Below are 21,339 nucleotides of genomic sequence, written 5' to 3' on the forward strand. Positions count from 1 at the left end.
ATAACCAAGAGTGACATTTGATTTGGCCTCTGAAAGTATCAGTGACACTTTTGTAATTGTGATGCAAAACTAAGGTTTCACTTGCTTACGTTTCAAGTCTCTTTGCATGCAGAAATGAAGAGAGGGTACATAAAATGTAGCATATAAAAACTGTTTCTCGCCGACTTTATGAAAAATAAGTGTTGAACATCTTTTTCAGGATGTGAATATATCTGAACTTATGAAGAAGCTAGATATTCTTGGAGATAATGGGGTAACAAAGTTTTAATTTCAAATATACCTCTAGTTTTATGGTTATTTTAAAGCACGGGGTTTGTTTGTTTTTTCCCCACAACAGAAAATAACATTCAAGAAAATGCACAGGGTGATTTTTATATGCCTATTTTTGCATGAGCAACATGAATGGTTAAGTATTACTTTTACAAACTTAAAAGAAAGTCTTCTGGGTAAAGTGATGCTATTGCAAAGTATTTTCTCAAGTATGCAAAGTATTTTCTCAAGATGAGATTTGATCTTGGCTGAATGACATGAGAAAAAGGCACTGTAGTAGGCAGAGGGAAAAGATACAAAACAGGGGAGAAAAATAAGGAAGTCAAAGTGAGACCTCTTGAGTAGTAACAATAGCATCTGACAGTGTGAAGGTTGCCTCTGCCAGGGGTAGATTTTCTGAGAGAAAGGGCAAGGATAACTAACTGGTTCACTTTCTTGCCCTGTATTGCCAAATACAGTATAAAATCTTGGTCATGCAGTTGGGGCAAAAACGTTGGTGGAGTTAGGATCAGTTTATAGGTAGCTTTAACAGTTTGAGGTCTCTATAATGCTAGCTTTAAGCTCTAGATTTGCCTTTTATGTTGAAAGTTCTGTGGAGGTTTCTGTGGTACTTTGTCTGCATTTGTTTTGTTAATAGGAAATCTAGCTCTGTAGTGCATGAGGGGGGGATTAACTTGCTGCAGGGCTATAGTCCAGTGAACAGGTATTTTTCTGGCTAGGAATGAAAAAAAAGACATTTCAAAATCTCTGACAGAAACCACTTAATTTTCACTGAATAATGAACTGTTGCAAAAGTGTTGTGGGGACTGGTGTACTAAAATAGAGTGGAGACTAAGTACCCTTGCTTTAGCTTTTAATACTTTCAATCATAGGACCCTTTTTGGTCACGCTTATAAAATTTTAAATGTTATAGTTGATTTATTCTTTATAGTTAAAATTTATGGCTTGTGTTAAAGGAAGGATTTCCAATCCAATTTAAAATGCGTCTTTTTTTTATTTTAGAATTTGAGAAACGAAGAACAGGTTGCAATAATCCAAGCTGGGACTGTGCTTTCGCTCTGTGAAAAGGTAGAATTCAGTAAAGATTTTTGTCTGCCTAAAGACTCATCATGCCTTCTAAGATATCACATAACTTTGCCAGGGAAGCATGGCTTTTCTGTTCAAGTCATCTGGACTGGAGCATGTATTCGTCCTTACATGACTGTTGGGATTGTGATGTGTTGAGGTCAAACCAAACTTAAAAATAAATCAAATTTAAAAATAAAAACATGTTTTGGAGATATTCCCTTAACATGAAGTACCAAAAAGCCACTTAAAAGGGACTTCATTCTCAGAAATGCCAGTGTCCTCAGCTCTCTGGGAGCTTTGCTGTGAAGTGCTAAGTCATACCACCCTGGTGCATCTTGGGCTCATATTTATGAGCCAAAAAGCTCCAGGTGGTCTGTAGTCCTTTTTTCTGTAAGTTAGCTGGCATAGATAGCATAAAAGTAGTTTGTATAAGATAGGTAATCAGTCAGGTTGCTCAGTTCTGCATGGCTAGTTCTTTACTTCTCCAATTATGGAGAGAAAATAATCTGTGTATGAGTAAAGGTGATGTTTAGAACTAAGACTCACCTTTTTCTCTGAAGAAGCTTTGTCCTTTTCATGGGCTTCTATTAAATTGTTCCTAGATGCATTCTTGAAAGTCAGAATCAGAACTTTAAAATTAAAATTTGAGCATTTTCTAATAAATGCTTTAATTGGTATAATTTTGATAACCTACTTAACTAAATATCTTAACGTAGATAATCTAAATTAAGTAATTTAATAATCATTGATTTAAGTGAGTAATTGCTATAAGCAAAATACTAAAAAGGAAAAGTGCTAAAATTCATATGCTTTTCATTACATTATTGAATTATAGAATTAAAAAGAAGAGGTGATGATCATAGCCCTTTACATCCACTAAGGAAAGTGGAAGAACCCCAGTACACAGGGCTAAGACAGAGCAAAGCTGGCCAGACTTTTGGGACTGGATTGGTTTATTATTGCTCAAGTAAATTAGTGTTTATGCAAAAAAAGTACCACTGGAATTAGAAGGCTTGTTTAATTTGTGCCAGTGATGCAGAATAAAACATACATTTTGTAATCTACAAATTATTTCCATTAGTTACTGATCACAGCAATAAGGAATTGGAAGCTTTGTCAACTGAAATAATTCCTTAAATGAATAGAAACATACAATTACAATAGAGATTTTATTTATGCTGAAGTTGATCTATAATTTCATTTCTCTTTTTTTTTCTCTCTCTTTTTGGCCATAGTTCCTAGTTTATTTTAACAGATTTTTGATTTTTGTGGTCTTATCAGGTGATATGGTTATTACAGAAAGTGAACACTCCATCAGAAAGATGGAGGGATATTTTAGTTTTAACTTGTATAGATAAATAGACAGCATTTAAAGAATGAGATGAGAGTGTGTTATGTATGGACTTTATCCATTTTGGGCCACTTTAGTGAAGTGCCTCACAGTAATAAGTACAAGCTGGTAACAGAGGGTACTCTAAGAAGCATGAAACATTTTCCTCTTTTTCATGGTGCACATTTGAGGTACAGGCTAATCAAGTGGCTCTGATTTTCTCAATAACAGAAGGCACTATCCTTGTCCAAAGTTTAGTAAGACAAAGAATAACAGAAAACACTCTTATGCTGTCCTTAAGAAAACAAACATGATACGTGCTTTGTAATACCATGTTTTACATCACAGACAAAATCAGGCAAAATCTGATAAGTAAGACTGGGTGATTGTTTTAATGTAAGTTCTGTTGGGTGCATACACTGAGTTTAGATTAAACAAAATATAAAGCAACTCCACTGCCTTCTCCAGTGTAATGCAACCATTTCAGATGTCCCTCTAAATACAGGCCAGACAGCTTCCCATGTGTATTCCTGTAGTTTTTAATTACAGGAAACTATCATATATAATAATCTCATGTGATCTTTTGTGAAGAAATGGCACTACAGGTATAGATGCGCTAGTTATAGTCACATGTGCTTATTTATCACACTCATTGTTTATTTAGATCAAATCTGTTATACCCAGGCACTGGAAGTGATCCTTTGAAATCAAGCTGCCAGGCAAGGAAGGTTTCTGGGTTTTGCTGGCACAATTCCAGAAGCTTATTTTGAATGCTACAGCTGATTACCACTCCTAAATACACGGCTGTCTCTTCTGTGCCCCTGGATTCCAGAAAGGCTTATAGGCATAGGAAGATTGGAATCAACATTTAGTCTTGCATATCATCCATACCTTCAAAAATTTTTGACCTCTAATGTTTGCAGATAACCCTTTCATCTGCAAATATTGAGGGTAGCTGTGAGAGATACTGAGGACTCCCATTCCTATTGATTTCAAGGGATCAGAATGCTCACTGTCTCACTGAATCCTTTATCAGTGGTGAGGCTTCCCTTAGGAGTATCTTCAGTCTGTCACCTTCAAAATGAAGAAAACAAAGATGATGAAAACAGAATCACTGGGGAATACGGTGTTCCTCTTCACTTTTATCAGCTCTGCACAAAGCTAAACCTACTAACTAGATAAAAGAAGTTGCCCTTCTAATCCACCAGCCTCTTAAATAGTTGAAGGTCCAAAAAGGATAAAGTAGTGTGTACATGTTTTGCTTATTTGTAAATTATGTTTGCAGATTTCCTATCTAAATCTTTGGGAAAAAATGGATATGTCATTAATTCCTTTGAGGCTGAGCCCCAATGAATGCACCAAAACCCTAAATGTGTAAATCATTCTCTCTGTAAGCCAGTCTTTGATCCTTATTGTGGACCATAAGGAAATTCAGAACTGAGCATTCCCATCCGTTATGATAATCTTAAATGCTGAATATTAATATAATGCTAGTGATGGTTAGTAATTAACCAAGAGCCTTCTATCCATGCATTTAGCTATTACAGTATGTAATTTTACCTTTGGAATGCAATGACCATTCTTCTTCATTCTAGTTGTTTTGTTTATGAGCAGAATGGTAATGGATTCATGGTAGCAACTGCATGACCTTCAAGCTGTCTGTCCATTTTATTGTTCCCTTTATATTAGTAATGTTTTAGAAGTGAGCTTCCTCCCACAAAGGGTGCAGCAAACTCCAAAATAAAGGATCAAGTTTGCTGCCTTGTCTTTTGTTTAAATCGCCATCTGAAAAAATGCAGGACTGACACCCTGAGGTCATATGATGGTTTTGCAAATCATACCAACAAGCAATAGGTATACCAAGTTGGAAACGGGTTGATTTTGCATTCTTGGGCCAAGTCTGGTTTATATTTTGAACTTTACAGGGAGAAAACCCTTCAATTTATTGTAGGAAAACAACCTCCACTTGTTAGTCTTTGGTACGTTTCTGTGGTCCTCTATTCTGCCTGTGTTTTCACAACCTGTTTATTCATGTGTAACTTCAAAGTGAGTAGGTAGTAAGCGGAAAGCATATGGCTGGGAGTGTTAGCAACAAACTTGCAAAATGTTTAGTGCAAATATTTCAAAACCTCTGTGTTTTTAATATTTTTTTTTCCTCTTCACACTGCTGTGTTCATGTAGTGGTTAAAACAAATAGAGGGGACAGAAGCTGCACTGACACAGAAGATGTTAGACCTGGAGAACGAAAAGGTAAGGAACAGTGACTAAAGTTATAATTCATTTAGCTAAAAAGGGAATGTATATAAACTTCATCACAGGTTGATTTGATGCCTTTCTCTGCTTAACAGAGATTGCTTCATGGTAAAATAGGGAAGCAGTTTCTAGAATGATTTATTGCCTGTATTCTTTGGGGTGGGACAGAACTGACAAATCTACATAGAACAAAAATAGCATAATATATACAAATGAGGATATGAAGGCATAACTTTACAGAGCATATTAACCAAACAGTGTGAAACTGTCTTTGTGCTTTCTGTGTATTAATTTGTCTGGCAACAGCATCGTCTTTTTAATTTTGGGGTCACCTTAGCAGAATTGTCAAGAATATTCCTTTACTCTCTGGTATTCAGCTTCTACACAAGTTGTAAAGACCTCTTACTCCAGATGACCTTTCTTGCCCCAAGGCCTTCATGCTTAAAGACAGAATGTTTTCTCAAAAGCAGTTCTGTCTTGCATAACAAACTCAGTGCAATACTGACCTTATTTCTCCATATGTTGGACAAAGAGTTTTGGAATGAGTGTTCAGTTTTATTGGTTTACCATGCCTGCTGTGCTTCTCATCTTCAAATGGCTTTACAAACAACTGATTAATCCTCGCCACACCTTTTACAGGTAGCTAAGTAATTAGCATTACTTTCATCTTAAAGAATGGGAAACTGAGACAGGGAGGTTAAGTGATTTGCCCAGGGCCACTGAAGAAGTGTGTATTTGGGCCACAATGAAAAAAGAAGTGCTCCGACTGTGTCCTCTGTTGAGTGTAGCTTATCATACTGGTTGTACTTTAACATAGATATGATCCTTTCCACATCTGGTATTTCTTTAACTTTTGTTATGGAAAAATGCAAAGGTTTCTGAAAGGGAAAGTGCCCACAAATACTAGATTCTTTCATAAAAGGAACTGGAAAACAATACTTTCTTTCTAACTTGGTTTGTTATTTTCCCACTGCCTGTGATGTTTTCAAGTTTTACTCTGGATAGCCCTATATCTATTTCTTTAGCATAGCAGGCTGACATATTCTGCATTGTCAATGACTGACTCAATTGTGAAATGAGTTTAGAAATAATATTCTCGCATGACACTTTCAGAAGGGATGAGCACTGGTTTAGTTGTCCTTGGAACCCATGTTAAGAGTCTGAGGTCCTGTTCTCATCTCCTTCCCTCTTGCTTTTTGTGGCTAGCTTTTACAATAGCTTTTGGAGAAGCAACATGATCAAGGTATCTGCATTGCTATTCTGGAATCTGTTGGTGGCTCTGATGCTCTCTACAGTCTTGGGCAAGTCAATCTGCTTCTCTGGTGTCAGGCACCTGCAAGCTCTTTAGGACCAGGCACGTCCTTTACCATGCATTATGCAGTGCACAGTGGTGTTGCATCTTGTATAGCTGTTACTGTAATCCAAATAAGAAAATAATGCCACCTGGGTAGTGAGGGTGGGATTCAGTTGCATAAACATGATGTCTAATGCTGTATTACATTCTTCAGAGTTCTGGAGATATCCACAAGGGGGTGTGAAATATATTCTATAGGACCAGCTGGAGATCCTTGCCCTTCTGGGCCAGCAGCTGAAGTAGCACGCTCTAGCATGGCTATAATAGCAATAGGCGACCATATGTCAGGTAACTGAATTCCAGCCCTGAGATCGAAGCCTGACTTAAACTTTGGTTCTAAATTCAATATTAATTCATAAGTAATTAAAAAACCTCCAAGTTTAAAAAAAAAACCCCAAACAACTGAACAGTAAATATTATAGTTCTTATACAGAGAACAAATAGCGGCTTATTCCTCTGAGTCCTTTCATATTGGTTGTATGTGTTGCTGCTGCCACCAATTATAAGTCGTTCTTAACAAACGGGAGGTCATCTGAAGTTGTTCTGTGCTCTGAGCCCCTCCCAAGCATTAATTCACTGATCAGAATGGATTTGTTTTAAACCAGATGTTTGGAGTGAAAATTCATCATCATGGTTCATGCCTAGGCAAAGTCTGTGCCAGTGCTACATTGACAGCGGACAGAAAAACTGCCCGAAATCCACATGTATGTCTGAAAGTAAAATTCAGCCAAGTAAGTGACTTTGAGGCAATCCAACATCCAATAACACTCACCAGACCAGCAACATTTGATTTTTTTATATTGTAATAAAAGCTGCAATTAATCATCTCAACAACCTCATGTATTTACTTTGACATTTATTCTATACGTTGAGGAAATGCAAGTTTGGTGAATAGAAAAAAGAATGATGGAAAATTTTGAATTCAATCAAAGAGTTCCTCTGCTTTCTTTTTTTTGAGCATGAAAACCTGCCTTGAAAAAAAAGATAATAAAATCAAGTAACTGGTTTATGTTCGACTAACTGTCATCCAAAACACTCTAAAATCATATTTTACAAGAGCGCTGTCACCAGTCAGTACTCACTTGACTATTCAGACAACCATAAAAATGTCCGCAACTTTCTTGCAACATCATGCTTCTGGATACTGAGTTCCACTGAAATCCCAGCCTGTGTTTTATATATGTCTGTGTGTATATATATATAAAAATATAAAACAAAAGCAAAAATTGCCTGTAAATCCTAGGTGTCTTGAAAACTTCTTCAGCTACTCACTTAACCTCTCTGGGTATCACTTGACCCATTTCAAATTGACTTCCCAACCTTCACAAGTGGAGAACTGAGTTTTTTAGTTCTGCTTCAGTAATGCGTCAGGGAATGCTGCTGCAGAACCCAGCTGCAGCCTTGCCTGTTCTCCTTTCCTCCCTAGAACAGACAGATTAGAGTTTGCCCCGTGATTTCCTTAAGGGTATAGGCTGGATATGTTCAGAATATAGTGTGCCCTCAGCTGTGTTTCTCTCTCCTGTCCCGCAGCCCGCTCTGTGTAAGTTATTACTGTGGGGTCACATGCACGCACATTCCTGCAAACCTTCTAGCTGTCGTGTGCACATCTGTCAGGTCAGGGCAGGTTTGTACACTGGTGTAGAGGTCAGTGATTGCTAGGTACAACTTGTTAATATGATACACGTATTTTTAAGTGCTAACGTTGTAAACGTGATATCCCAAATATCCTTAGGATGAATGTGGTCATTGGCTATAGATTTTCTTTTGCTTTCAAGTGGAAAGCTCACGTAAAAATGATGGCATTTATGATTTTTCATGAATTAGGATAAAGAACAAACACTCCCTTGTTTTTATTATTGCTCAGGACCTGTTCAGTAAACAGAAGGGTTATTTAGAGGAAGAACTCGACTACAGGAAACAAGCTCTGGACCAGGCATACATGGTAGGAAAAGAACAGTCATTAAATTTTCATATTTGAACAGATTTGATAAAATACAGTTGTTGGGATTTTTTCTTGTAATTATAAATAGGGTTCATTTTTAATTGATTTCTTTTTCTGCCAGAATAGGAAATCTGATATCACTTAATGGGAGACTTAGGAAATGGATTATAGTCTTCGGAAGTGTAACGTTTTTGCATTGCATTCTTTATTCTGAAATATGTGAACATCTCATTAGCACATCTGGAATGGGAAGAACTGGTTTATGTGTGCACAAAACCATGACTGGTAAAACACCCCAGAAATTACTTTAGAACTTCTCTGATATTTCTTTTCCCTAAGCATTTGTAAATATCACTGCTGCTAACCTATCCTAAATTGGCAATGCCTTTTCTTCCTATTCAATTCCTTCGTGTGCGCTCCTATCCAACCTTATCCTTCCCAGTTTTCAAGAGGGAAGCTGCAACCTTGCCTTCTCTCAGGCTAAGCAACAATTAGGAATTATCTAGGAACTGGTAAAAATGAACCCCCAACTGTGTTAATAGCGAGACTTCAGAAAATCAAAATATAATGGCCTGAAGAATTATTTATACATTGTAAATATTTCTGTTGGGGAAAATGTTTTCAGAAAAAAGGCAAGGTCTAGTGCTCAGAGCAGATAACAGAGATAAAAGCAAGCAGGTTCTATTTCTAGCACTGTGACCTTGGGCAAGCCATTTAACCTCTCTGTGCAGCTGTTTCTGCATCCCTAATATGGATGGAATTACCTACCTCACAAAGGTGTTATGACGGCTAAAGGGATGTTGTCAGATGTTCCTGATGCAAATATCATCAGTCTAGATGCTGGTTTTTAATAGGATCATGTTAACCCCAGTAGTCAAGGAAACCCTGCCATGATTCCTTGCTTTCTTTACTCTTGGGAATCCAGTTCTCCATGTGGATGTGAAGTTCTGCTGTGCTGTCTGCTTTGCAGAGTGCTGCAGCCTCAGTCAGCGCATGAGAATCTGGTTAGGAGTCTGGCAAATGGCAAGACATTGATGAGGGATTAGAGTATACAAGTGTGCAAAGGTTCCCCTTTTCATTGCTTATGGCAACTTGGAACTAAGCCAGTGACGCAGACTGAGCAGGGGATGACATGACAGGAGGGGAGAGGGAGACACTAAGATTTCTGTTGTTCACGGTTCTCTCCGTGGGCCTTTTATTTTATAGGGTGGCTTAACAATTCAGTTGCAGTTGAAGGGAAGTTGTTAGTTTGCATTAATTTTGTAACGTTCAGCATCAGGAATTGGGGTTATATCACATATTGAACGCAGACCTGTCATCTGAATCTTCCCTAAATAGAAGAAATCAATCATTTACTAGAATGGGAACCATCGCCTGGGTGTAAGTCAGGAGTAAGTAAGGAGGCTACATGCACTCTGTGTGGAATGCTCCTCACTGCTCACAACTGCCACTTTCTGTCTACCTGTCTGTGTCTGTCCTTCCCTCCTGCCAAAGGCTTCGCTTGCTAGCCTTCTCCTCTAGCTGTTGGTGGGGCGTTTGCTTGCTGGATTCAAATGGCAGCCTGTCTGTATGTGATTTGGGTTGCATTAGAAAATCCAGGAGCTGGAAGCCACGCTGTATAATGCCCTGCAGCAGGACCCAGGAAGGCGAGCGAGCGAGTCGCTGACTGAAGCCCAGAGGGAGGACCTGCGAGCGGCAGTGGAGAAGGTGCGGCGGCAGATCCTGAGGCAGAGCCGTGAGTTTGACAGCCAGATCTTGCACGAGCGAATGGAGTTGCTGCAGCAAGCCCAGCAGGTAATCCCGCGTCTCTCCCCTCCCGCTCCGTGTTACCTCTGTGGTTGCCACCACTGCCCGTACAACAGCATCACTTCACCCTCACCCCATTGAGTTACACTGAGTCTGTTCTTTGTATTGCTGCCGTGTCAAGGGGACAAGCGGTGTTGGGACCCGGTTGTGCTGGGCATGGTACACACGCAAAATGAGTCACTGTCTCACTACAAGGTCCTGTTGCACAACCTGTTCACTGTGTGTACAACCACACAGTCTTCCACAGGGCTCCAAGAGAGCTTGCTGCAAGTTTAAGGCCTAAATTAGAAAAAGCCGGAATGGGAGGTTTTAAGAGTGTGACACTAGGAAAAGAGAAAAGGCAGAAGGAGTAGTTACAGGAATCCAAGTTTTTTATACTCCCCGCCCCCACCTTTTTATTTCTTGTAGCTATTTGTGACATCTTTTAAACAACAACAAAAAGAGGCAGTCATAGGAAGTCTCTGAAGAGGCCATTTTAAAAACTTCAGGTCTTTAGTTCAAAAAAGCCTTGTCTGTCTAAACCACTTCCTTAAGGACAAATATTGACATCTTGAGTTCAGGCAAGGTCCTGGCCTATGGAAGCACAGGGATTATTGACTCTTGGTAAGATTGCTAGTTTTTCTGTGCAAATATTCAGGGAGAGAAGAGAGCTGCATGTCTCAGGGTGTTATTCCAGCAGGAATAATTGTTCGTAAGGATTTTGGTTCCTCTTTAAAGTAGCCTCTGGAAGTTGCAGCCAGATGTCCTAGATCTTGAAGACTGCTCTCCAGTTGTTCTGGCTACTTTCTGTGCAAATCTGGAATCACATATTGTAAATGCCAAACCGTGCTGTGGAGATGTTGTTGCTATTTTGGATGCTGGTTCTAGGGCAAGAACCGCACTGAGCTTAGTTCAAGCCTCTCTCTGTCCAGGTTGGCTTTGTAGATTAATATAGACCACAACTGATATAATGTACTGACCCAGCACTGTTGTGATCATCTCCTGTCATCCTGCAGAGTTAAGAGCAGGTGCTACTGTTGAGAGCTGAACTCTGACTCCCTAGAAGTCTCCTTTCTCTTACTCCTGTGCTATGTTCCCTTGGATTGGAACATGAAACATTGAGATCAGGAGAGGAATTTGTTTTTAATGGGTGTCAGATCAGCAATGGTGTACAGAAAGCCAGAGAAAGTAGGCACAAGCTGATGCTACAAGTGTTTGAAAGAGAGTAAATATATGAAATTTGGTATTGTCTAGCCATTCTTGGCTAGGACCTTTTTGTAACCCTTGTTGTAGTGTGTTTTGGGGGAACACCTGAGCAGAGCTTCTGATTTAGGCGCATATAATATTAGCAAGAAGGAAGGAAAAATAGGAGTAGGCTTGAAGAGTGTAACAGTTGTTCCTGAGGACTCGAAATCCATACTATGTGCATATTAAGGGTTTAATCTGGACTATGTTCCATTTGGTCCCATGGCCTGCTCACTATTAGGCAAAGCACTTTAGGTGCACATCTGGAGCAGATCTTCAGTTTGAATCCAATTCCTGTACTGAGAGATTGCTCCACAACTTAGTTAAATATAGTGAGTTTGGAAGAAAACTCCGGCTCTGAACAAAAATGCTAACCTAAACATGGCCTCGTTAGCCATGGATGTTTATGTACCTGTCTCCAGGTCCATTTTATAGTGTGTCATTATTTTAGTGTTGTGCCCATCTCATTAGACACGCTAATGTTACAGCCCTGCAGGACATGTTAAAGTGAATTCTACTGCTTAATAAGGAGCTAAGTATTTCAGTCATCTATTTTTAACCCCCCATAGTAGACAGGAAAAACAAAGGCAAAGATGATAGTTAACTTGCCTGGAGTATGGGAGATTAACAGATTGCATTTGAAATCCTTTACTCAGATTGTTCTCAGTTGTTAAGTCTTGAAGGTTGTATTTGTGGGTCCTTATGGGACCAGTGGTCAACACCAATAACCTAGTAGTTCTATGCAAATATCCACGACTTAAAAACAAGAAAACAAAAAACAACCCTAGGAGGGATCAGTAGTGTCAGGGCTAATTCTCATGGGATTGCATTCATCTACACTAGCAGATGACAGAAGCTGAATGCTGCACAAATGGAACCATACTTGTGTTGGCAGACTCCTAATGTATGGATGAAGGTGCTCAAAGTATAGTACATCCCTAGATGCTCTATTAAATTAATCCCCTCTTTTACTGATATATTTATGGCTACCGAGAGGTTTTGCTGACATTGTGACATTAGCAAACACCATTACACTTTATTCCAGGAAAACTGTAGTCTAGACCTGGCCATATCTGTGCAGTCTGCAGTGCCTTTGTGGTATGCACGGCACTTCTGACTCTGCTGAAGCAGAGGCTAAAGAGAATGGTAAGACAGCGTGATGGTTCTTCCAGACTTAATACAGAATGTTCTCGTTGCAAACACTATCAACTTCCCCTGAAACAGAAACCATGTATTAAAGACTCCAAACTCTCTGAAACTCTGGAAGCTTGATCACTTCCAGAAGGCCTGTTTCTTTGCTTCCGTTACCTTATGGTCTGCCTGATACAAGGGCTTCAAAAGAACAACTCTGCTTATCCTGGCAGGCTGGCTACAGCCTTCTCTGGGTCAGAGTTTCTGTGTCAGACATACAAGAGTGGGGGTCCAAGAAGATCTGATGATGGAGAAGGAGGAGTTCTCTCCTGCGTGCAAGTGATCCTTGGCCATACTGGAGGATGCAGAAGTGGCAATGCATGGGATGAACACTGCAGGTGGATCTGCAGGGTTTCATTGCAGGTGAACTGCTTCGTGTAGGGACTTTCAGGATTTAGCTTGTGAGATGCTGGTGTTACAGAGCTGATAAATGTTCTTCCTGGGGAATGTACTGTCTGAAAGAGACAGGAACGTGCATAAGAAAGTGGGTAAACTGCTGTCCAAATGTGAGCCTCTGCTGCTTCGTGTGTGCTGCTTTGTCCAGATATAAAGCCTTAGTTCCCAGCCACTGGGTATTGACTTTGTTCCAATTAAATAAATGCATTTTAGGATGTTAGGCCCTGTTCTACATTGGTAGGTCTGTTCATCTTGGGCAGTATAGCCCCCCATTATTAATGTTCATTAGTATATAAATGGAACCACTCATGTATACCTATTGTGTGTTAAGGAAACCAAGCCTCTGTGGAGCCCAATTAGACAGACTGTGTGATTAGATCTGCTTGCTAAGGCATACCACGCTGTTATTAAACCCAGAGTGCAACATGCAGGTCTAGGGGACAGATCCGCAGCTAAAACATATTCACAGTACTCCCCTGAAGTCAGAGAAGATGCTTTGATTTACACCATCCTCTCTATTTGGAGGAAGCAAAATATATATTTTAATTAAAAATCTGTCCTGAGCAGCTTGTGATACTTGCTTCTAGCCATAGGGTATGTGCAGTTCAACTGCCGTTCCTGTATATATTGCCATCAAAAATGTCTCGTTGTGCTACACTGTTATTATAAGCTTTTGTAAATCAATGTCTGGTTTATTTTTAGCAGGACTTCATTTAAAAGTAACATTTGTGATCTAATCACTGCAGTGGCATGACTTTTGTGCATTTTGGAAAATGTGAAGATTATTACTATCGAGTTCTGTTAAGAAGGGTAATCCATATCTCCCACGTGATAAACCATTTCTACAGAGAGAGAAAAATGCATTGGTGTAGCTACAAAAACCATCTCTGAGAAAAAATATTTCAAGCAGAGCAATACAATGTGTTTCTAAAGTAGTGATATCAATTTCTTAATTAAGCAAACTAAGAAGAAATAAAAAACAAACCAAAAAACAACAGAAAGAATCCACACAGCATCATAGTTAATCGTAATCTGCTGGAATTAATAAATTTCTACATGTCAGGTTATGCTTTATGTAAACCAGATGTGATCTAACTTGAAATATATTCCTGTTGATTTGACTGTAGCTCCTTTTAGAGTAAGAAACTGAGGAAAGTAATCAGAACCAAGCTTTAAATTATGATAGATCAATTCAAATTGCACTGTTGGCAGTATTCAAACACGAGGAAAATTATGATAGAAATAGAATGTATTCTGATTTCATTTTAAGTTATTTTAAATACAAAGAGAAGCTAGAAAATCCTTGAAGGACAGCAGATTGACACAAACTCAGTTCCAAAAACAATTGCTGCCAATCAGAAGGGATATGAGAGACAGATTTTATTAATGTAATCTGATGGTTTCCCTGAGCAGTCTTATATTTGTATAAAAATGTAAGAAAAAAATGCAAAAGATGTGTTAGTTCATTGTGGCATCAAAAAGTGTGAAACTTTTTTTCCCTCCAAGTTGCCCTGTTGTACTGTACTAAGCTGGGGGTGTTTTATTATAACTTGGGTTAGAATATTCTTGAACTCAGTTTTACAGAGTAAACCAAACCATTGCTTCAGTTCTAGATGAGAATATAATACATCTGTGGAATGTTGAAGACATCCAAATTTCCACACTAGATAGCTGGAATATAGCTGTAAATATTTTAACTATGTTTTCTTTAAACTATAGCATTTACTCCTGTGACCAAGTTGGATTAATCATTGTCATAAGAGCAGAAATTGCTACTTTATTTGCATATTTTACTAGAAGAAGACATAGGACAATCCTTTGACAATAACTCAAAATTGACCTCTATATGTCACTGCTGTAAAGAAGGATTCACTGCAAATGCAATGCCTCAGGCACTTTTTTTCATGGAGACCAAGGAAGAGGCAGAAGCAGTGATGTCTTTTTTTTCGTCCGGAAATGTCAAAATATAAATATATCTTGAAGTCCAGAAACACCAAACTAATTTCCTTTATTCCTTTTTTCTTCCTGGCTTCCTAAGTTTCTTCATTCCTTTTTTTTCTGACCTGAAGAGCTAAGTTCTCACTGCTTGAAGGTCAAACAAAGCTATAGTGGATGACGTTCCTCCATGAGTTCTCCCTGCTCTCTCGTTGGTAGGACACCCTTTTCACACTGGGAGAGTTGTTTGTTTACAAATCCATAAGGCTGGATGCCACCACATCTATAAGATCATATTGGCTCAGCCATTTGGAATACATATGTTTTTGTTGTGGTTTATTTCCTGAAAAGCTTCATTTAAAAAAAAAAAATATATTAATACAGTAACTGTGGGTGTGAAGTAGGAATATGAGATTTGCCACTTGATATACTACAGAGGTTCAGGTAAAGCTTGGATAAATCCAGCAGCTGATCTGCTCCCCTTTGCTATGTAATCTGTTACGGTTGATAGACCATCTCTTTTTCATTCAAGGAGCATTATGAAGTTTTGATGTTTGACTGGGAAGGCTCTTAGGAGTGGGAGAAAGGGAGAGAGGGTGCTGTGCTCAGTGTACCTCACTGATAGGTGTGGGGAGGTTGTCTTAAATTTGTCCTCTTTGGCACATTGCCTTGTGTCAGGGAGGACAAATTAAAGACGACACCTCCCCTGGCTTGTTGCCGTGTGCCAGAGAGGCTGGCTTGGTCAAAAACTCACAGCTTTGTCACACTATTTAGAAAGTAGAAGTATTACTACTAAAGTTACTTACACAATAATAGTTGGGGAAAGTCTTAGATCATTTTACATCCAAATCTATTTATCTATATATGATCTGGTTTAATGTTTTTATTTTAAATATGAAGTGTTAAGGTGCTAGCAAAGCTCATTCCCAGCTATTTGCATATAACTATACATGAAGAGGAATACATAGGGCAACCAGTGATTATTTTTTTTCTATTACTAATGCTTCCAGTTGAGAAATGTTCTGTGCTTTGCTGTTCAACATATAATAGATTACTGTTGATAATGCATATTTTATATTCATTAATTGCTCTTAAAGACATCTGGTATTATGGCTGTCATCTGTATTCATCAAACACATCATGACTAGGTTAATCATAGCTGACCTGTGGTATTGATTTGTCATGCAGGAGTGAATATTGAGTCTTTCAAGGCATCATTGCTGCTGTAATGACAATATCACAATAAACTTCCGTAATTTCCCACAGATGAAATGTGTGACAAATGAGAGTTAATTTTAGTCATTTCTATATGTTTATCTCACAGTGTTGCCTTATGTAGGTTTTCTGTATATTTAGTCTTCAGATCAAATCGTGCCTGTTTTGCTAACTGCCTTAGTGATGCTACTTGTCTGAAAAAGTGACGATAACAAGACTGTTGTAATACCTACAAAATATATTTGAAAGATCTTCTCTCTTTGTCCTAAACAAGGTGTGATTGAGGTTGTACCCAAGTTAAGAGCAACTGTATGCCTTAGAGTAATATTAGAATCCAGAAAACCCTCATCTGAAGTTTGAAGGCTGAAATTCTGTCATCTGAAACCCTGAATACCCCCTGTTCCTTAGGTAAGGCCAGTGGGAGCTGAGCAAAGGCAAGTCTAACAAAGAAAGTGTTGTGAAGTTTGTTATAGAACCAAAAATTAAATGTGTTTTCATATGCACAATTCATATATACATCATGATAATTGCTTTACCTGGAAATTTGCCGTATAATATCAGAATGTAAATTAATCAAAATTTAATGCTAAATAAATATTACATGATGCTTCCCCCCCACCCCTGATAATGGGTCTAGGCTGTCAAGGAGTCAGTTTTAAGATTTGGAATGTGTTTTTTTCTTCTGAGTTTACATAGACTTAGAATAGCCATTCTGTATAAATATGTCTAATGTGGCTTTAATTATTGTTTTTCCCTAGTAAAAAGTAATAGGACTATTGATATTCTTCTGTTAGGCATCAATATATGGTGTAGTTTTGCATAAATTAAGACTCACAGTGTTAAAAAAAACAAGTTTACTAGTAAATATTCAGCCATATCTTTATGTACACAGTCATTCAGTATCAGCTTATAACAAATATTTATTTTAAGCTAAATGCATTTATAAAATTCATTGATTTACTACTCCTTGAGAAGTCAAATAAAGAAACTACAAGTGCATAATAAAGATTAACAACAACAATTCTCCTACTTCAGTAACTATTAATTGGATTATCATGCTTGAGATGCAGAACACAGACGGGAATGAAATGTTTACCTGCCATGTAAAGAAATACCTTGGTGAGAATCAGAGAGGTACAGTATATGCAAAATGATCTATTATTACCATATTCAACTGGCTGAAATTTATATTAAGTTTTCATTCATAAAGTAAAACAATATGGCAATAGAAATAGCTTAAGCTAATGCTGTAACAGTGTGCTTGCTTGTTTCCTTATGACTATATTATGCAAAATCACATTCTGGGAATATGGGACTAAAGGGAACATTTGGATTACTGAATCCATAGCCCTTACAGTAGCAGATCATACAGCTTGAGTAAATACATATGGCAATTACCTATGCAAATTGTATATAAACACAGTAGAGGCTTTGAAACAGCTGTTAACATGTATTAGATTTTTTTTAAAAAAATCAAGAAAATAATATATTTTCATTAAGGAATTTTATCTGTCAGCGTAGTTAATTGAATAATAGCTAAAGGCACATCGGATTATATTCACTTTTGTTTAAATTTATACAGGTTACACAGTTATGCTGTTCACATTATTAAAGATCTTACATACCTGTGTCTTAATAGTGTTGAGAAGCTGCTTTAAATAATGATATAATGAAACAATATTGATCCTTCCCTTTCTCAGACTGACAAAATACTTCCCTTGCTAAATTTTGTTGCAGAATGGTATACATTCTTGATCATAAACTGGCTTCAGAGATTCAAAACATGGTTCATGTCTGATATAGTCCACCCATGGTGCTTATCCTGTGAATGTACATCAACCTGAACCTTTCCAACATTTCAGAGCAGAGCGAGGCTCTAAGCAGCTTAGCAAATCCTTCTTTGTCTGCTTTGTGCTAAAATTATCAAATTGTTTTCTTGGATTTGCTGATGAACGTAAATCCAATGAGTGTGTTACAGGAACTATTAAGGTGATTTCTAAACCCCCTGATTAAGAACATTCTTGTGTTTTCATGACTATAGTAGCATGGCAAGGAGCATATTTTGCAGCCAGATAAACTGATGATCTTGATACTGCTGTCAGTAAAACAGTATGTTTGTTCAGGTGGGCTTTTTACTTAAACACTTGTCTAGGAAACAAGGATACCAGTTCTGCAGCTTGACACCTACATGAAGGATGAGGTGACCATCATTCTCTGGAAAATGAAATTTGGCACTGGCGTTCCTTTCCTGGTAGCATTTTCCCCATTTGGCAAAGCTCCTTGAGGATTTGAAGCCACGTGAGATGTTGGTTCAGGACTGTGAATGACTGGCTCATGCTATGAATGAATAGGAGAGGATAAAAGGCTTGGATATGAAGTACACTTCGTCTAGCCTGCATCACTATCCATGAAACAGAAAACACTGAAAAAGAATCTGTGTTTGCTAGCTGAGAGATCAGGTGAAAAAAACAGAATGTAAGGGACCACGTAATTCTAGAAAGAATGGTCCATTTCTCATCAGAATGTGAGGTGTCATGAAAGAAAAACTGAAACAAATGAGGAAATATACATATTTTGGTTCTTTGGTGGTGGAAATTTGAACTTTGCATCTTAAAGTAGTAGGGCACTTCATTATATCACAGATCATTTTTCTTTCTTCGTAATGTTAAAGTTTTTCCCATGACAAATCTCAAAATTCCCATCTCAAAATGATGACAAATTGTTACTGGGGTGATTTATTGCCTCTAGCAGAAAAATGATAGCTCTGAGACGGCAATCCAGTGCTCACTGAGCCCAGCAGAAGGATTTCCATTTATTTCAGCCCTCCTTTACAACCAGTGCTATACTAATGGAAATGGTACTTAATGTAGATGGATTGCTATTATAACACAAGTTGGGCACATGAACTTCATGTACTGTGTGGGAACGCAATTAACTTTTTTTTTTTTTCTTAATAGAGCAATACATTCATTTTGGCTAAATTGTTTGATGTTAAGTAATGGAAGAGCAATACCTGCTTCATTATTTGTGTTTCTTTGCTCCATAGTGCAAGCTGAGTTTTCTAAGCCTGTGTTATTGGAATTTCTCTGTTAGTGAAAGCAGAATATTTCCAGACACATTTGCACTGTTGTGCTGCTTGCATTTCACCTAAACCTTGATTCCTCAAACATCCCAGAGATGTGGTTTGCAACCCTGAGGTTTCAGAACAGCCACAGGAGCCAGACCGTGCTCAAAATTACAGGAATTTCCCTTTTGAAACCAGTACGTAGCTGGTTCTCCACTAGCAATGCGTTAATATTATTCCATTGGACCTGACCTCTGATTTGAATGGTCTGTGAGGAAGCAATTGCCTTTAATTCAGTTTTTAAAACTGTATTATCCCTTTGTTTGCACCCTTGTACAAAGGAGGCATTACAATAATGAATTTGGATCTAGCGTTTTCTAGGCTTTTCCTGAGTTTGGATGTATTTGGAAAACAAAAATCTCTCAGGAAATTATCCCACTGTCAGGAAAGCTGAGCTGTAGGTGCAGAGACACCTGAATGGGTTCTGTACAGGCCAGCTCAGGCGGCACACTGCCTGTAAAGCAATGCTCCATGCAAACTTAGAGACTCCCCTTCTGCACGAAGGTCAGAACTGCTGAGGTGTAGCAATGTGTAGTCCCATCTGGGTGTCTCAGGCCAAGCTTTGCTGCTTCAGAAAGGAAGAGCTGACGTGTCTTAATGTCCCTACCAGTACTGGAAGATGGGCACTAAAGGCACTTGCCATCCAAGTTTATCAAAGAGGAGTTGCTTATGTGAGTAATTGTACTTCAAGAAGTGTATCCTGTTTCCCAGAAAGACGAACTTTCCATCATGAGGTGAAGGGAAATGAGGTTTATAAGCATTTAGGAGGGATCTTCTGCTGAGAAAAATGTTTAATCTCCAGCTTTTGGGCACTTTGACAGCCCTTTGTGTCTGGAGGTCTCCAGTAACCGGAGATTGAAGAGGAGGGGCAGTATGTGGTCACTGCAGTCACCGAACATATAATTTGTACAATTGGAAATGACGAATGGTAAACTTCCATAAAGTAACATCATATATATATATGGTGATATATAAAGCACCCATGATAGGTGTGCTTTAGCGGACTTTCGGTCATGTGCCTGCCTTGGCACTATAGGCTTCCAAAGGAAATGTATGCTTTAGCTGCCTGAACTTTCTGGACGTTCTCTCTCTTACCTAATCGTTAGCGTTTTCAGGCTGTCCATCAGGGTTTTGTAGCCGTACTACCTACCTTTGTATATATCACATATATGTAACGACCCTTAAGAGAAATTTTATAATGGAACTTAAAAGTCTGTTCAAATTTCACTTAAGTAACAAGTAAGGCATGTGTTGTACATCTTTAGTATCCTTGTTCTGTAGCTGTCTGGCAATGCGAACGGAGGTGGCTGCCGCAGCCCCGGCTGTGCTGGCAGAGCCATCTGCTGTTAGTGCAGCACCGCAGGGTGGCTCTTCGGCCCCGCTGCTTGCTCCCTGCTGGCAAGGGCTTGCACAGAAGTGGCAGCAAACTTAATTGCTAGTGGAAGGATGGTTTCTCAAGCAGGTGCCTGCCATACTCCAAAACTCAGGAGCGGGTGAAAGTAGTAACAGGGGGTATTCACAAATCTAGCCAGCCATCATCCAGAAGTTTTGTGAGCTTTTATTTGCTGTTGTAACAAAATCAGTGACAAACTCATTGTCTGACAATAACAAATGTTATCATGTTTATGCTCTTCTCTTTCACGGTTGCATTCTCATTGCACTATTTTTGTCTCACTGTGGCTCTTTGTTTGCCTACAGTAATTCCTTTGTATGTCCCCATGATTTGACAACACAGTGTTCTTCTCGTGAATCCTGTCAGCCCCAAAAAGGTGCGTTCATGTGACGGAGGGGCAGCTATTAACTGTAGGAACACAGGGATTGCTAGAGCCCGGCAGAACACCACTCCCCTTTGTCCCTAATCCTCGCTCAGACTGGAACCAGTGCTAGGGGGTTTAAAGAAAACATAAACACTGTGTTTGGTTTTAGTTCATCTATCTATATCTTCTATGCCTCCCTTTTTAAAAAGGAAAATAAACAAAAGAGCACCCTGTGGCTTTCTTCTCAACCAGGACTTCTCAATGCTTTGAAGGCAAGATATAGCAGATTTGGTGGCTTGCTTGCATCGTTTTCTGTGCAGTGGGAAATGCGCTGGATTTACCCTGCAAGGTCCCTCCCAGCCTTGCCAAGGGTAGAGCTGAATGCAGTTTTTATAGCACAACTCTTATAACACTGTATGACAGAGTAGGAAAAGCTGGAACTACTGATCATCAGTTTATGTCCTGAAGCATGAA

At 38.7% G+C, this 21,339-nt stretch overlaps 1 protein-coding gene across 4 annotated transcripts in view; it reads left to right on the plus strand.

Annotated features, from left to right (window-relative positions):
• The window catches only part of JAKMIP1 (janus kinase and microtubule interacting protein 1), a 249,801-nt gene that overhangs the window by 130,258 nt on the left and 98,204 nt on the right, over positions 1–21,339 (plus strand). For all 4 annotated transcript variants that reach the window (XM_055708144.1, XM_055708150.1, XM_055708125.1 and 1 more), the window contains 5 exons: positions 200–253; positions 1,273–1,338; positions 4,850–4,918; positions 8,140–8,217; positions 9,808–10,011. In XM_055708144.1, coding sequence (XP_055564119.1) covers positions 200–253; positions 1,273–1,338; positions 4,850–4,918; positions 8,140–8,217; positions 9,808–10,011 — 471 coding nt within the window. The remainder of the gene's footprint in view (positions 1–199; positions 254–1,272; positions 1,339–4,849; positions 4,919–8,139; positions 8,218–9,807; positions 10,012–21,339) is intronic.

This window comes from Falco cherrug, chromosome 1 (genome assembly GCF_023634085.1).
Source record: "Falco cherrug isolate bFalChe1 chromosome 1, bFalChe1.pri, whole genome shotgun sequence".
Classification (NCBI taxonomy): Eukaryota; Metazoa; Chordata; class Aves; order Falconiformes; family Falconidae; genus Falco; species Falco cherrug.